Source organism: Pseudorasbora parva, chromosome 9 (assembly GCF_024679245.1).
Source record: "Pseudorasbora parva isolate DD20220531a chromosome 9, ASM2467924v1, whole genome shotgun sequence".
In the NCBI taxonomy this organism is placed as follows: Eukaryota; Metazoa; Chordata; class Actinopteri; order Cypriniformes; family Gobionidae; genus Pseudorasbora; species Pseudorasbora parva.
Genome location: NC_090180.1, coordinates 47,383,025 through 47,401,889, shown reverse-complemented (window position 1 = coordinate 47,401,889; position 18,865 = coordinate 47,383,025). Strand labels below are relative to the sequence as shown.

The 18,865-nt window shown below is 42.0% G+C and overlaps 1 protein-coding gene across 1 annotated transcript in view; it reads right to left on the bottom strand.

Annotated features, from left to right (window-relative positions):
* The window catches only part of LOC137089318 (protein unc-13 homolog A), a 99,984-nt gene extending 82,534 nt beyond the window's left edge, over positions 1–17,450 (bottom strand). Inside the window, exons 1-3 of the mRNA XM_067452872.1 lie at positions 17,119–17,450; positions 6,497–6,526; positions 4,242–4,341 (exon numbers count right to left, since the gene is read on the bottom strand). Of these exons, the coding sequence (XP_067308973.1) occupies positions 4,242–4,341; positions 6,497–6,526; positions 17,119–17,140 (152 nt within the window). The 5' untranslated portion in view covers positions 17,141–17,450. The remainder of the gene's footprint in view (positions 1–4,241; positions 4,342–6,496; positions 6,527–17,118) is intronic.
* Positions 17,451–18,865: the final 1,415 nt, after the last annotated feature.

The following is an 18,865-nucleotide window of genomic DNA, read 5'->3' as shown; positions in this document are numbered from 1 at the left end:
GTGAAGGGAGAAAAGGGAACAGACTAGACCGCATGAAAGCGTGACTTCATGCTCATAGAAAGGAAATGTAATGGAGATGTTTCAGATGTTTCTCCAAATCTCAGATTTGCCAAGATCCCAAAATCTGCAGTCTCATCAAATTTACCCAAGATCAAATGATCTAAGCTGCTATTCACATTCATTTTAGAGATTATTCGATTATATGTGTAGATCTCTACCATCTAAAACCATTGATCTGTTTATGCATATATTTTTATTTGTGCGGAGGAATTTTAAAAGAAACATCTGAGACCAAGTTCAACATATCTGTGAACTCTCTGCACCACTTTTGCTGGTTTCTGCCTGATTTGGGGGGTTGAATGAGGTAATTCATTGTAAATAATTACTTTGTGTTAAATAAATGTCAAAGTGATGCATATCTGTTGTAAGACTGAAAAAACTAGTAGATGCCGAAATGTCTGAATGAAGAACAAGGACTCTCTGAGAAAATAAAGGAAATTAACATCTGAACTGTCCCTCACACACCACTGGAGACGCAAGTCTTACCTCAGTATCAGCTAATCTACATCTTTCCCTATTGACTCCCTCTCCCCCAATTCATTCCCTCTCTCATGCTGAGATCACTGAAAATGCATCCAGAATCTCTATATTACAATGTCAATTCACACGATACAGTATTATATGTGTTTGATATCGTTTGAAATGTCTCAGTGCGACTGGTACAAATATCTCAACTCCACAGAAGTTAACCAAAAGATAATCAATGTTTTAAGAGTTTAAAGATATCTTGTCTTAGTTTGGTGGGTGTGGCTTTCAGCCATTTGGCCTTTACATCAATACAAGTCTTGATCAATGCAAATTCCCATTGTGAACTTGTGTTTACACTTGAAAGAGTTTGTGCATTTGTTTCTGGGTATTTAAGGGAATGTTACAAAGAGCTCAGGGCTTGACACTTTAAACCGGTCAGCCCGTAATGCTGGATGTCTCGAGATAGCCAGCATTATGTAGTTTTTCAGAAGTCAGGTATACATTTCATTCTTTACTTCAGAGTATTTGATGTTATATATGGATTACCTTTGAATTGATTATGTAATTGGCTTTATACATTTACCTGACTGTTAATTAAATTGTTACACTTTGATTGATTCTGACTTGCTCTGGAATTATTCAGGTTGGGTATAATTTCAACAAAGGGTTAAACTGAATAATTAAATGTGTAGTTAAACTATTAAATATGAATGACCAAATAACCAATTGGCATTCTAACCCAAATTCTAAATTATAATTAAATGGAGTCAGATAAAGAGAAATTGGAAAAAATCCCCTTTGCCCCGCTGAAAAGACCGAACGCGCAGCGACCTTCACCCGCCGATCGTTAGCCTCCATTGGGACGATTTGGGCGGCCTTACACTGTATAAAGTAGAGACTCTAAGCTTTTAAAGGGATCCCCTAGTGTTAAGACTTGTATGGCTTAATATAAAATAAACGATGTCTCTTGCTGAATTATGTAGCAGAAAACCCATGAAAGCGATTTTGTATTTGGACTATGGACGGCGCCATTTTGTTTGCGCTTCTAGGGTGATGACGTAGAATGGTTGCACTCGGCAATCAGCTGGCTCTACCCGTAGCTATTTTTACCACAACGCACCTCATAAATTGTTTCAGAGTTAAACAAAACCAACAATACTTTTTATACTTTGCATAAAATCTATGGAGACTTAGTGTCTGTAGTAAACCAATCATAAAATTGGCATAAAATATAGGAGAAAAATATTATAGATATAAGAAGTTATTGTTCAGCAGTGTATTTGATATCTTACCAAATTAAAAGCAAGAGAAGCGATAAATTATATCGGTCCCCAAAAAAAATTGGTATTACAACATGTCTGTCCCCCTCACTCCTGAAAAGATGGCTACGCCCCTGGGCAGGATGTTTTGGTGATGATGTTGGTTCGTGCATTAAAGTTTGAGCACAAGCTCAGTGAATTAAAACCTCAATCTTTAAACTTTCATCTTTAAGACACGAATAACATTCCCTACTTTAGTTCACTAATACAACTTGAAGGAGTGAATGAAGACGAGTGCGTGAAGTCGGACAGCTGTTGTGTGTCAATCGGCTGTACACTCGTTATTGCGGTGAACGTGAGACTGAATGACTGCACTCGAACATGTCCACTATGGTGTCGGACAACACTACAAATGGCCGTCCCTTCAAATAATGCCCTATTTCAGGGTATAGGGGGTCGATTTCAGATTCAGCCCCTGTCGTGGAGACTGAGCAGCCCAACATCTCGATTGAGACAGCAGTCTGTCAGGTGTGTGTGCGCGCCCGCCGATCTGTTTGTGACTTGTGTAGGTGAGTTTGTGTGCACATGTATGTTTGAGTGTGTTTTAAGTACAATTACAAAGCAATTAATTGGTTTTGTTTAAGTCTGAAACAATTTTCGAGTTGCGTTGTGGTAAAAATAGCTACGGGTAACGCCAGCTGATTGCCGAGTTCAACCAATCTACGTCATTAACCTAGAACGCAAACAAAATGGCGTCGCCCGTGGTCCAAATATAAAATCGATTTTTGAAATAACGTAGATCTTTCATGTGTTTTCTACTACATATTTCAGTATGAGACATAATTTATGTTATATTAAGCCATACAAGTCTCAACACCAGGGGATCCCTTTAAAAATGGTACCATATATAAGGTTAGGAGTTGAATATTTATTAAACTTTTAATGACAAATTGATGACGTGTTCTGGACCCGGTACAGGGTCTGCAGAGTTTAGCCTCTGGTGCTGTAAAAGGGTTTTTTGTTGTTGTTTTTTTACTTCATCGGAATGGTTAAAAAAAACTTGGAAGAGGTTTTGGGACCTGCTATGGGAACACAAAACAAAATCATGCACGATTTGAAAAGGTTAAATAAGAAAAAAAAAGTCACTTGTATTCGCAGTCTAAAATGAGCACATTGGAAATGAATGGGAGACGAATCTCATCTAGTGGAAGCGTTTGGTACTGCACCCAAACAAACTCACACTGAATGCTCATTTTTGGAGATATCAACCTCAAATTTGGAACACAAATTGTTTTGATTTATTTATCTAATTAATTGTTATTGTTTTGCTTTGACTTTCTCGCAGTTATGGAAAATATACATATCATATCAAATATTTTTATATTGTTCCCTTCTATGTAAAGCACTTTGAGTGCCTAGAAAAGCGCTAGGCTATATAAATGTAACAAATTATTTTTATTTTTCATAACAATAAACGTAATACATAAACAGATTACAGCAATAATCTGCCAACACTTCTAAGCTATTTGTTTGGGATGTACACAATGTAATAAAAAAATATTTTAATATCCCTCACCTTATTAATGTTTTTATTCTACATTTGTGTTTGGGGGATTTAAGGTATTTTTTTAATGTAAACAAAAAAAGCTAGCAAATGTCAAAAATACCCTGAATACCTTAGAAGGGTTAAAAAGAGATCAAACTTCCGTTTGTGCTCCAAAGCATTCAAGATTTATGACAGTTTAATTTGGAAATTAAATTTTTAGGTCTATGCTCAAAATGTGCTATTATAACTACAGCAAAAATCTAATTTAGTAGCATAAAATCCCCTAAAAATACAAAATATTAAATAAAAAACATGAACGAACTAAAATAGTACATTCATTTTGAATTTGGAAAAAAAAAGTTTTAATTTAAATGGTGCATTGGTGCACCAGGGGGTTAAAGCAGCTTTGCAGTGCTGAACATGAAAAACCGTGTCAAAAATCACTTTTTACAACTTTAATTTCCACTATAAAGCAGCTCTCCAGTGTGACCTTAACAGACTGAACAGAAGAAATCAACCGGTTTCCACTTTAAAGAAGGCGGAGCCTCTGAGCCACGCCCACTTATTACATCATCGCCATGGACCAATGGTAGTTCAAATAGTTCAAAAGTGTTTACCAGCCGTAGCAAATTTTTCTGGAAAGTTCTGGTCGTTTCAAACATCGTTTTAGCCAGATTTTGTTTTAAATGATGTCACACCAGTTCGTTCTTCCATTTGGTTTGAGGTAAATCAGGGACTTAGGTATCAAGAGTTATGAGAGAGCAACTGAGCACAGCAGGAATATATAATAAGAGCACAAGCACTGTTAGAGTAAAAGTGTTTAGATTAATACAAGATATGCAAACACAACAGGATGAGAAGGACAGAAAGATGAAGAGGAAAGCAGGGCAGAAATACGAAAGACTTACAACATGAAGTCCTGCTCCCAGCTCGGTTGGCTGCCCCGCACGGCTATAGTCGTACTCTTCACGTTCTGAACCTTCAGAGTCACATACGTGTTGAACTTCTCTGCATGAGCAAAAGGAATAACACATCTCAGTCATAAACAGGGTCTCTGGTATTTTAAACTCAGCTTTTAACTTTAGAGTTCACCAATAATGGGTTTGATTGTGTCAGAGGAGACAGATGAAGAACATGCAAATCCATCCACCCACCCACCGACCCATCCATCCATCCGTCCGTCCATCCACCCATTCATCCACCCCCCATCTGTCCATCCACCCATCCATCCACCCAGCCATCCATCTATCTGTTCATACACCCACCCACCCACCATCCATCCATCAACCCATCTGTCCATCTGTCCATCCACCCATTCATCCACCCACCATCCATCTGTCCATCCACCCACCATCCATCTGTCCATCCACCCATCCATCCATCCATCCATCCACCCCCCATCTGTCCATCCACCCATCCATCCACCCAGCCATCCATCTATCTGTTCATACACCCACCTACCCACCCACCATCCATCCATCCATCCATCAACCCATCTGTCCATCCGTCCATCCACCCACCATCCATCTGTCCATCCATCCACCCATCCATCTGTCCATCCACCCACCATCCATCTGTCCATCCACCCACCCATCCATCCACCCACCATCTGTCCATCCATCCGTCCACCATCTGTCCATCCATCCACCCACCATCTGTCCATTCACCCACCCACCATCCATCCATCCATCTGTCCATCCACCCACCCACCCACCATCCATCTGTCCATCCACCCACCCATCTGTCCATCCATCCATCCATCCATCCATCCATCCATCCATCCATCCATCCATCCATCCATCCATCCATCCATCCATCAACCCATCTGTCCATCCATCCATCCATCTGTCATCCACCCATCCATCCATCCATCCAACCATCCATCCACCCACCCACCCACCCATTCATCTGTCCATCCACCCATCCATCCTTCCATCTGTCCATCCATCTATCCATCCACCCACCATCTGTCCATCCACCCACCCACCATCCATCCATCCGTCCACCATCTGTCTATCCACCCACCCACCATCCATCCATCCACCCACCATCTGTCCATCCATCCACCCACCATCCATCCGTCCGTCCATCCACTCACCCATCCATCCATCCATCCACCCACCATCTGTCCATCAACCAACCCGCCATCCATCCATCCACCCACCATCTGTCCATCCACCCACCCACCATCCATCCATCCACCCACCATCTGTCCATCCATCCACCCACCATCTGTCCGTCCATCCACTCACCCATCCATCCATCCATCCACCCACCATCTGTCCATCCACCCACCCACCATCCATCCATCCGTCCACCATCTGTCTATCCACCCACCCACCATCCATCCATCCACCCACCATCTGTCCATCCATCCACCCACCATCCATCCGTCCGTCCATCCACTCACCCATCCATCCATCCATCCATCCACCCACCCACCATCTGTCCATCCACCCACCCACCCACCATCCATCCGTCCGTCCATCCACCCATCCATCTGTCCATCCACCCACCCACCATCTGTCCATACACCCACCCACCATCCATCTGTCCATCCACCCATCCATCCACCCACCATCTGTCCATCCGTCCGTCTATCCACCCATCTGTCCATCCACCCATCCCACCCACCATCCATCCATCCATCAATCATACATCCGTCTATCCATCCAACCCCCGACCCATCCATCCATCCACCTACCATCAATCAATCATCCATCCGTCAGTCCACCCACCAACCCATCCTTCCACCCACCCATCTATCCATCCATCCACCCACCCATCAATCATACGTCCATCCTTCCACCCATCCATTATCCATCCATCTATCCGTCATCTGTCAGTTGATCCCTCCACCCACCCATCATCTGTCCATCCACCCACCCAGACAGCCATTATCCATCCATCCATCATCCGTCCATCCATCCACCCACTGACCCATCCTTCCACCCATCCATCCATTATCCATCCATCCATCCATCCATCCTTACACCCACCCACCCATGATCCGTCCAACCACCCTACCATCAATCATACGTCCATTCATCCATCCACCCACCCCATCCTTTCATCCACAAAAAATATATACCATATACCAGTTGTCCAATACAAATGAGACAGACACAAGCTGTGAAATCATGAGTGATGTTGGTTTACTAACCCTGGGGTCCGTCATACTTGGCCTTCTTCACTGTGAAAATAGCAAACAGAAGAGAGATGCTTAGTATCAAATTATGAGCAAATAAAACAGAACAAAATGAGAACACAATGAAACTAGATTGTGATGTTTGTGTTCAAAACTCTTTCAAGACAACTTTCAGACTTAAAATGCTTCTGTGTTTTGACAGAGAATTTTCCCCCTGTGAGAGTAAGAGTTTAAGACATTCTGTAAATAGATGTGTAAATTCAGAAAAAGAAGAAGTCATGTATTATAGATTAGCAGAAGTCTCTCCATACATAAGTGAGAGGATTTCTTAACATTATAAGTGACGTGTGTCTCTGCATTATTGATGTAGCACATGGCATGCATTGCAGAGGAGCATTAATATTCAAAGCCACTCCGTACCTCCATCCAACTCCTCTTCCACAGAACGGCCATTAAAACAGGAAGTCAGAGTCTTAAAGCCATGAGTCAGCCGGACTCCACACACACACACACACACACACACACACACACACACACACACACACACACACGCCTCTATAGACGCTTCATGTGTCTTTCATCTTCACTCTTATCTAAAGTGAGTTGCATTCTGGGTAATCATTCCTATAGTGCTGTTGCGGTATCTGCAGTGATTCTGATGCGTTTGCATTCGTTCCGGAAACTCTGCTGTCTGGAATACCGGCCAATAAAACCATTTGAAAAGATTAGAGCTTAGAGGAGAGCGCCGGCATTAGTTTAATTTCACTGTAGCAATAACACACTCGGGCCCAGAGAGAAGCCACGTCAGCGCTGCAGGATATGACATCAGAGAGAAGGATGACGATTGAGCAGATGTTGTGAGAATGATCAATATATTATGTTCAGAGCCAATTTGACCCGCAGCACACGGAAATACTGATTAAACTACGATGTTTTTCTTGAAATTGTGACGTATTATTTAGCGTCATGAACATGTCTGCCAAATTGGGACTTAGTTCTGAGCTCTATTTTAATGATCTGAGCGCATGGTCCAAAAGGGTTGTGCCTAGTCTCTTAATGAGTCTATCTATCTCCATCCATCCATCCATCCACCTACCCACACGTCCATCCATCCATCCACCTGTCCATCCACACGTCCATCCATCCATCCGTCCATCCATCCACACGTCCATCCATCCATTCACCCACACGTCCATCCATCCATCCACCTGTCCATCCATCAATCCGTTTATCCATCCACACGTCCATCCATCCATCCACCCACACATCCATCCATCCATCCACCTGTCCATCCATCAATCCGTTTATCCATCCACACGTCCATCCATCCATCCACCCACACATCCATCCATCCATTCACCTGTCCATTCACACGTCCATCCATCCATCCATCCATCCATCCATCCATCCATCCATCCATCCATCCATCCATCCATCCATCCATCCATCCATCCATCCATTCATCCACATGTCCATCCATCCATCCACCCACATGTCCATCCATCCATCCATCCATCCACCCACCCATCCATCCATCCATCTATCCATCCATCCACACGTCCATCCATCCATCCATCCATCCATCCATCCATCCACACGTCCATCCATTAACCTACCCGCCCATCCATCCATCCATCCATCCACATGTCCATCCATCCATCCACCCACATGTCCATCCATCCATCCATCCACCCACCCATCCATCCATCCATCTATCCATCCATCCACACGTCCATCCATCCATCCATCCATCCATCCACACGTCCATCCATTAACCTACCCGCCCATCCATCCATCCATCCATCCATACGTCCATCCATCCACTCATCCACACATCCATCCATCCATCCCTCCATCCATCCATCCACCCATTTGTCCATCCATCCATCCACCCATTCGTCCATCCATCCATCCGTCCACCCATTTGTCCATCCATCCACCCGTCCGTCCACCCATCCACCAGTCCACCCATTTGTCCATCCATCCACCCGTCCGTCCATCCATCCACCCGTCCGACCATCCATCCATCCACCCATTTGTCCATCCATCCATCCATCCACCCATTTGTCCATCCATCCATCCACCCATTCGTCCATCCATCCATCCGTCCACCCATTTGTCCATCCATCCACCCGTCCGTCCACCCATCCACCAGTCCACCCATTTGTCCATCCATCCATCCACCCACCCGTCCACTCACCCGTCCATCCATCCACCCACCTGTCCATCTATTCATCCATCCACCTATCCGTCCATCCACTTTTGCTAGTTTAACAACAGGAAAAATGGTCAGCATGCCCGGCGCATGGTCCAAAAGGGTAGTGCCTAGTCTCTGAATGAGTCCATCTATCTCCATCCATCAACCCACCATCAGAGTGTATGTGCTCCCCCTATAGGCTCATATCACTAACACACCCTTTAAAAAACACAAAAAATACTGCGCTGTTGACTTTAGAGCAGGTTTGATAGGGCCCTCTGTGGTGTTGTGGGAGATGTGAACGAAATTTCTATTACGCCTGTGATTAATAAAGAAAGTCAGACAGGGAATAGTTGGATTATTCCAAACCTTTGTCACTTCCTTTCTTCTGAGAAACACAAAAGGAGAATTTTTTTAACAATAAAAGCATACGGTGACCAGAGGCTGTCAGTGCAAAATAAAGCTACAAAAGTCAATGATCAATGTAGTCCATAAGACAGATATAAAATATTAAATAGCTTTGTGTAAGGAACAGACCAACATTTAAGCCCTGGAACACAAGAACCATCATCCAAAGACAATACAGTTAAGAAAAAAGACTTTCAACTTTAACCAGTGCCTCTTGATTCTGTTTCAGCACATCCGCTGATAAATTCCTCAGTGTAAAACATTGAACGCTCTTATTAGACTCATTTGATGTTTGTTTCTTGGCTTCTGAGTCGTTGTGTCTCTTTTCTGGGTTTTCCTCCCCAGGGCTTCCAGTGTCACTGAATCCTGGACGCTTCTTTCTGCCCTATTTGACCAACAGCACATAATGTCATTTATCAGACTCTTCTCACACTGGACACACATTTCCTTTCATTTCATCCCTCACAAACAAACAAGGAGTTTTACAGTTAAAAATACACACATTCATTCATGCTTTACTCTGAGAAAGAGTGCTTGAGTAGATGTGCGGATGGATAGACAAACAGACAGAACGAGAGTTACACAGACACACAGACGGACAGATGGATGGAAGGATGGATGGACATACAGACAGAACAATATATGGAATAGAATGATGGATGGATCATAGAATGATGGATGGATCAAAGAATGATGGATGGAAGGATGGACAGACAGAGAGACAGACAGACAGAACAACGGATGGATGGATGGATGGATGGATGGATGGATGGATGGATGGATGGATGGACAAAAGGACAGATAGACAGACAGAACGATGGATGGATGGATGGATGGATGGATGGATGGATGGATGGATGGATGGACAAAAGGACAGATAGACAGACAGATGGATGGATGGATGGATGGATGGATGGATGGATGGATGGATGGATGGATGGATGGATGGATGGATGGATGGATGGATGAAAGGACAGAATGATAGATGGATTGAAGGATGGATGGATGGAAGGACAGAACAATAGAGGAACTGATGGATGGACGGACGGACGGACATACAGACAAAGACGGATGGACTGATAAATGGACGGATGAATAGACACAGGCAGAACGATGGATGGATGGATTGCAGAACATACAGACAGAATAATAGAACGATAGATAGAACGATAAAACGATAGCTAGAGCGATAGCTAGAACGATAGATAGAACGATAGAACGATAGATAGAACGATAGAACGATAGATAGAACGATAGATAGAACGATAGAACGATAGATAGAACGATAGAACGATAGATAGAACGATAGAACGATAGATAGATAGATAGATAGATAGATAGATAGATAGATAGATAGATAGATAGATAGATAGATAGATAGATAGATAGATAGATAGATAGATAGATAGATAGATAGATAGATAGATAGATAGATAGATAGATAGATAGATAGATAGATAGATAGATAGATAGATAGATAGATAGATAGAGGGGTTACTTGAACGTGTCCCCAGATGCGTGTATAAATAGATCCTCTGATAAAGCTTCTCTACATCTGCACAGTCGACAGAAATATGACGACCCGGTGCAGGCGGAGCCGCATCTGTGCAAAGACCAAATCTATATAAAGCCACGGAGAACTTTCCACTTCACAGCGGAAACAAGAGCAGTCAAATAATGCCCAACAACTGGGACGGGCGGACCGGAAGCAAGCTGTGCCATGCCTGAGTTACAGAGAGCCGCAGTTAAAACAGACCAGTGCAGAGGCCAGATCAGGAAACTGCTGCTTAATAATAGCTCAAAATCATAAATCACTGCCAATATAAATAATTCAACGCTGAATCTGTTGCCCACAAACAACACATCGTAATCAATGACTCCCAGGCTCCATTTATTCGCCACAGCCGAGGGGAAAACAACCAGCTGACGGAGAACGCAAATCAAGCAAAGGAGTTAAAAACAATTCACAGATCCAGTGCTATGAACACATCTAGTACACAAGTGTGTGTGTGTGTGTGTGTGCATGCATTGTAAAACACAAGAACGCTTGGAAATGTTCTCATATAATGACGTTCGTCTGAACACATTGAGAAATAATAAACTCACTCTAAAATCTAATGGTTGTCTTGAATGGGAACATGCTAGTGCTCAGATGACTCCTTTATAGCCGAGACTGAGAACTCCCGTCATTAATGTCTCCAGCATTGATGGAGATGTTTCTCCTAAAACACAAACGAGTCACAGATGCCATGAAGTAAGAGTATAGAGCTATAGAATCAATATGGATCAGCGCAAAACGGTTCATATTGAGATTTCGGACTTGTATTGTTTCCGTTGGCGTTCTTCTTTTTCCACTCGAGTCTATAAGGCCCCGTTCACACTGCAGGCAAAAGTGTCCCAAATCAGATTTTATTGGGGTCAAGTGACCGGGTCAGACCTCTTCAGAGGTAGTGTGAACACTCAAATCTAGCCCAGACTCTCATCTGAACTCTCACCATAGCAAATTTCGTATCTCTAACTCAGTCTCTCTAGCGCCACCAACTGTCCAAAGTTGCACTCATGTTTATGTTAATAACTTCTGAACCGTAAGGCCGTGTGTCCACCAAAGCGTTTTTTCACGCTGCTGGCTGGCGTTCTCAATTGTTTTCAAAGAGAGCGCCGCGTTTTAAGAACGCCTGGAGCGCACCGAGGCGCTGAGCGAGTATTTCACACTCACGCGCTGAGCGCTCAGCGTTTTTCACCGGTCGGCGAGATTTGAAGAATGTTCAACGTTGAGTAAAACGCAGCGCTCATCACTGTCACTTTTCACCCAGCTGTCCAATTACAGTGGAGGAGGGGCGGGACAAACACCACACAGACCAACTGCCACATTCTGCGTGTCGTCATCAGATGACAACAAGCTAATAATAACAGAATAAAATGATTTAAAACAAATGCCAGAGCAAATACTTTACATTGTATCTACAATTTTATATAGAATCAATACAGGAACAAACTACCTGTGAAATTAGAAAGACCTCCGTGGATTTTCCGTATCATAAATACAAGCAGAGTCTCAAACTGAGGAGAAAAAACGCTGCCTGCCAAAACGCTCTGAAGCGCTCACAGCGAGGTGTTTTCAGCAGAGCGCCTTTTGGTGGACACACGACCTTAGGGCTAGAAACAAAATTCGAAAAACCTACTTTTTCAAACTCCGCGAAAGCCATAGCTCTGATTTTCACAAAAATTGGACCAAGTCATCTTCAGACCATGCTGACAAAATATTATGGAATTCAAGTTGATTTGTCAAACAGTTCTTCAATACCGCGCAAACTAACTCAACAGAGAGCACCAAAATGAATGCGAGGCTGCATCTCCACAATGCTTTAGCGTATTCTGACCAGGATCGGTGTGTGTTATGACAACCACGACCTGACGATACCTGCACAGTTTTGGCACAGTGCCACCTAGTGGTCAGCAGATATGAAATAAGGGCATTTTTGCTTTTAACTTCAAAATGGTTTGCAAAAAAAAAAAGAAAAGATACTGACAATAATGTCAAAATGTGTACATTGAATGCAATGTAAGTCGCTTTGGATAAAAGCGTCTGCCAAATGTAAAAGATTCAGTGCCGCATGCCGAGTCGACTGATACCCAATTTCCCATATCTGCCATTATGGATATTGGCCATTTTGAATTTTGTCGTAAAATGCTTTATGAACCCATTGCCATATCGTTACGAAACTCGGTATGGGTCTTCCTAGATTCCTCTGGTCATGCCGAGGACGCAAATACCAACTTTGCCATAGTTGAACAAACTTCCAGTCCACTATTTAGTATTTCTTTAAAAACAATTAGATTTTTTCAAACTTTCCTAGACCATTAGTCCGATTATTATCACATTCAAGTCAGATCCTCTTCAGGCCATGCCGACAAAAAGTTATAGAATTTAAAATGATTTGCCAAACCGTTCTCGAATACTGTGCGAACGAATTCAACGAAGAGCATGGCAAAATCAACGTGAGGCTGTATCTCCACAATGCTTAAGCATATTTTGACCAAACTTGGTGTGTGACAACCAGGTCCTGAGGTGACCTGCACAGTTTTGACTCAGTGCCACATAGTGGTCAGGGGATATGAAACATTTGGACATTTTTGCTTATAATTTATAAACAGTTAAAAATCACAATTTTTTTTAATTCGGTGCATCATGGTGAGTCGACAATTAACCAATAGTCCCATATCGACCATTTTGGGTGTCTGCCATTTTGAATTAATCAATAATATATATTTTTTTACAAAAGCGTTGTGTCTTCGGCACCATGCCTTGACGGTATTCAAAAAGTTATGATGAAATAAACAAAAATAGCTTTTAATTAAATTAACCTGTTGCAATAAAACTGGTCTTTATAGATTATTTTGGTCATGCTGAGAACATAGATACTAATTCTGCCATAGTCGGCCAAACTTCCGGTCTACTGTTTTGTTTTTCTTCAAAAACCTACTTTTTCAAACTCATACAATTTGTCAGATTTTCACCAAATTTGAGTCAAATCGCTGTGAGACAATGCTGGCATAAGGATATGGATTTCATTTTTCACCATTTACGTATACCGCATCAACAAAGTTGATAGCATGACACCAAAACGACTCTCGAGGCTGTATCTCTGCAATGCATATTGACACTAAACTGAGATTTCCAACTTTTGAATGCTGACTCTGAGATCTTGGCTAATCCGAACACAGATTGAGACATTATTAAGTCTTCTGAAACAAATGTGAGATTACAGGATTGGTGTCTAGCAACATCTGAGACTTCAGCAAAAGTCTCCATTTTCCTTTCCATCTCATTGCACTCTAAGAGAAATAATTGAGAGATCTCATTTGTGATGTCTATTTCATTGTGGCCTAAAAAGCATTTATTTGTGAGGAATAAAACAACTCTTAAACATCGAAACACATTACTAACTGTGAAGACTTTTCCTGAGATGTTTGGCTGAAAACCGGAGGTGGGATGTTTTCCGCCCATGCTGACTGCTAAAGCGTTTTCAATATTACATAAGTGTGAAAACACTCCTACATTCAGCATCCGTAGAGGGATGACAACAACACCACCAAACATCATAAGAGCAGAAAAAGGTGAGGTATTATGTAACGCTTCATATAAGAGGTGTTTAGAATACATTACACAAACTGTTAAAGGTTATATATGCAAATGTGTTTAGTGGAGGCAGGGCCTGACAATACCAATGTCTTTCTGCCATCTTAAGTAAAGAGCTTAATTCAGTCATGACCCTTTATGCTCGACACCCTCTCCTGTAATGAACATTGATCTAACACCTCTATCATGACAAACAGCACATCAGGAATAAGAGCTTCAGTCGTCTCTCTGAGCTATAAACCCATGACCCTTCTCCCAAGCAGTCGCTGTGGCTTTACTCTGGGACTTCCTCTAAATCAAAGCTCCTGATTTACTGCGCAAGGAAAGAGAGAGTGGATTGAGACAGAATTCCCAGACGAGGGACTTGATTTCAGATGAAAGGGGTAATGGTCTCAGCAATGCTTAGGTAGGTGGAGCGTGTCAAAGTAACATCCACATGATGGAGGACCCAAGGTTTCCCAGCAGAACATTGGCCAAAGCATCACACTGCCTCCGCCGGCTCGCCTTCTTCCCATAGTGCATCCTGGGGCCATGTGTTCCTCAGGTAAGCCACACATACACACCCGGCGATCCACAACCTTTCTATCAGAACCAGCATTAACTTCTGGAGCAGTTTGATCTCCAGTAGCTCGTCTGTTTGATCGGACCACACGGGCCAGCCTTCGCTCCCCACGTGCATCAATGAGCCTTGGCCGCCCATGACCCTGTGGCCGGTTCTCCACTGGTCCTTCCTTGGAGCACTTTTGATAGATACTGACCACTGCAGACCGGGAACAGCCCACAAGAGCTGCAGTTTTGGAGATGCTCTGACCCAGTCATCTAGCCGTGACAATCTGGCCAAACTCGCTCAAATCCTTACGCTTGCCCATTTCTCCTGCTTCACACACATCAACTCTGAGGACTAAATGTTCACTTGCTGCCTAATATATCCCACCCACTAACAGGAGCCGTGATGAAGAGATCATCAGTGTTATTCGCTTCACCTGTCAGTGGTCATAATGTTATTCCTGTTATGTACATTCATGCATACACACATATATACTTTTATGGCGAATGCATGTATATGTATGTGTGTGTGTGTGTAATATATACACATTCCTATTAGTGTAATGCAAAATGTATATTATGTTTATTTGATTTTGGGATTTTGGCATGATCTTGGTAGGTTTAGTGAGGTGCTCATGATGACCAGCACTAGTGAGAGAGCAGCCGGTGTGTGTGTGTGTGTGTGTGTTATAGTGTGTGTTATACACTGGTGCAGCACTGAATGAGCCGGCCACGTGTCATTGCATTAGAGCAAAATCAGCCATGCTGGATTACAATGACCCAGCTATTGCAGTTTTTGTTTTTTAAACGTGCATTGAATGCAGTTCGTGTCATGCAGTACAGAACAAAAATTGCTTTCCGAGCATGTACACGCAATGATGTCTACGTGGTTGTTGTTTTTGAGGCACATACAAACAAACCTGCATGGTACCGATCATAACTGGCCAGTCAATCAATCTTTATTTTACCTACATAGCTAATGTGGGTGAACCTGAAGAAACGTGACGCCCTGAAAGAATCCACCAGCTACAGAGCGTGACCAGAATGATATCCACAAGAAATGTTGTTTCATCAAGCTCTCATACACACACACCCACACACACACACACCCACACACACAGGATTCCCTCACGAGCTCATTTCGCACACCGCTCCAGAGATTTCCCACCGTGCACGAAACAATATGAGCAGACCGCTTTATAATAACACATTCCTACTTATCATATGCTTAAAATACTACAATATTCTAACATAGTCTAATACACACGTGTTTGGTTGATTAACAGGTGAAAAAGAAGCATCTGAAAAACTGCAGCAAACACTAGCAAGACAAAGCTTTGTTTTAATGTGTGCCATGATAAAACACCTGTAAATCTATGCAACAACATTCCCTTATAAAACAGTGATTGTATACCACATTTTCTGGACATGCATCACATTTTTACATAATTCAAAGGATGAATACCATGGTACTATTAGGGTGCATGTTCAAAAAAACACGGTATACCTCATTGTACTACATTTTTTGGACATGCACCATGGTATTCATGATATTCAAAGATATGGTACATGTGTTAAAAGTGTGGTACAGTGAGGTACAATACACAGTGGTGACATACTACATTTTAGGACATGCACCATATCTTTACCTGGTAATTCAAGGAATAGTGCATGAATACCATGGTACTATTATGTTGCATGTCCAAAAATGTGGTATAATGAAGTACAAAACATAGTAATGGCATAAAATGTGTGGTATGCCACTGTGTTTTGTACCTCATTATACCACATTTTTTGGACATGCACGATGATATCCAATGGTATTCATAATATTCAAAGATATGGTGCACTTATAAAAACGTGGTACAGTGTGATACAAAACCACATTTTTTCGTACATGCACCATATCTTTACATGGTATTTCAAATGATAATACATGAACACCACGGTACTATTATGGTGCATGTCCACAAAATGTGGTAAAGTGAAATACAAAGCACACGGGATGGCATACCACATTTTTTGGACATGCACCATAATAGTACCATGGTATTCATGCACTACCCTGCTTATTGAATACCATAATATTGTCCATTTCAAAGACCCATGGTATTCCATCATCACTTTTTCATAAAGGATACCATGCATTTACATGTACAACCATGGTACATGTCAAAATGCAATGGTACTCATTTGTAAAAAGTACTGTGAAAATACCACGCCATCCTGTGAAGTAGTACCATTAATATGGTGATTTTATGGTACTCTTAGTAAGGCACTCATAATGATAAGATTAGGACATTTTGTTTCAAACAAAGGGCAAATATAAGACCGCCTGCCACTCACCCCCGACGCACAGAAGAGACATCGCGCCGCGCCGCGTCGACCTCCGCACGGGACAGTCCGTTTACGTGCTGTGATTTGATTCAGCCGCCTTCACTCAACATACAGCCATGGCTCACAGCAAACGCATAAACGCACAGGCTAACTAACAGAAAATGTTCACATAAAGCACTTTGCTCCCAGTTTATCAGCCGTTCAGCGCACTGCCATCTTGCTTCAGCACCAGCGGCGCGCGGACAGCTCGCAGCAGCGTGACGTCACGGTGATGAGAAGCAGACGAGCATCACACCACGCGCTGGAGTTTCTCTCTCTGCCCCGCACGCGGGACTCCCGCACATCCGCATGCAGAGCTACGCCCACGCGCTGCCGTTATATAACAGCAGAAGCATTCACGTATTTATTTATTTTATTTTTATTTTTTTTATTTTTTTTAGATGGATCCCGGTTGAAGATGTCAGATAAATGGGAGGTTTCTACGTTAATTAAAACGAGAATTTATATATATATATATATATATATATATATATATATATATATATATATATATATATATATATATATATATATATATAGTTTTGGATAAATGGGTGTGAAAATGCAGGAGAGACACAATAAGCGTATATATTGCATTCCCTAATGTCTCGCAAACAATTTTAATGGCAGGTTTATTTTACTGCAGTTTTTGAGTGCGTGACGTCATCGGAGCGCTTCCCCCGTCATCCGGACGGGGGCGTCGTGACATTCATTCATGAGTTCCAAGCGTTTCAATCTCACATCGTGTTAAATAGCCTTTGTGTTTTGACATTTGCATAAATACATGGACACAAGAGCGGCAATCAGCCAGGTAAACAAAATCATGCACTTGAGATCATTTTATCTTTTCTATTTGGATTGAAAACTACAATGTTTATGTGGGTATTACACGCAAGAGAAATTAAGTATATTATACTGTGTGTGTATATATATATATATATATATATATATATATATATATATATATATATATATATATATATATATATATATATATATATATATATATATATATATATATATATATATATATATATATCAAGCAAGCAACTTTATTTATATAGCACATTTTTAAACAACAGCCGTTGCCCCAAAGTGCTTTACAGAGATAAAATAAAAACATTAAAACAAAATTCAACGTAGCATATACCCAAGCAAACTCAGCATTCAAATGCCAAAGAAAATAAATACGTTTTTAAATACGACTAAAAAACTTCAACTGAAGGAGCTAACCTCACTTGAAGTGGGAGACTATTCCAAAGTTTCGGACCTACCACGGAAAAAGCGCGCTCTCCTCTCGTTTTAAAATTACAGCGAGGGACCTTTAAGAACTTTTGGTCCGAGGACCTAACAACTCTAGAGGGAGAGTAGGGAATAAGAAGACCGCTAATGTATTGAGGAGCCAGGCCTGAAACTGCCTTAAAAACGAACAAGAGAATTTTAAAATCTATCCGGAATTTCACGGGGAGCCAATGTAAGGATTGCAGTACAGGGGTAATATGATCTCTCTTCCTCGCTCCTGTTAGAAACCTTGCCGCTGCATTCTGCACTAGCTGCATGCGCACTAAAGTAGTCTGGGGGAGTCATATAACGCATTGCAATAATCTAACCTCGATGAGATGAAGGAGTGAATCACAATTTCCAAATCCTTTTTGGATAAAAAATGCTTTACTTTAGCAACTGATCTCAGGGTAAAAAAGCTAACCTTTAACCACGG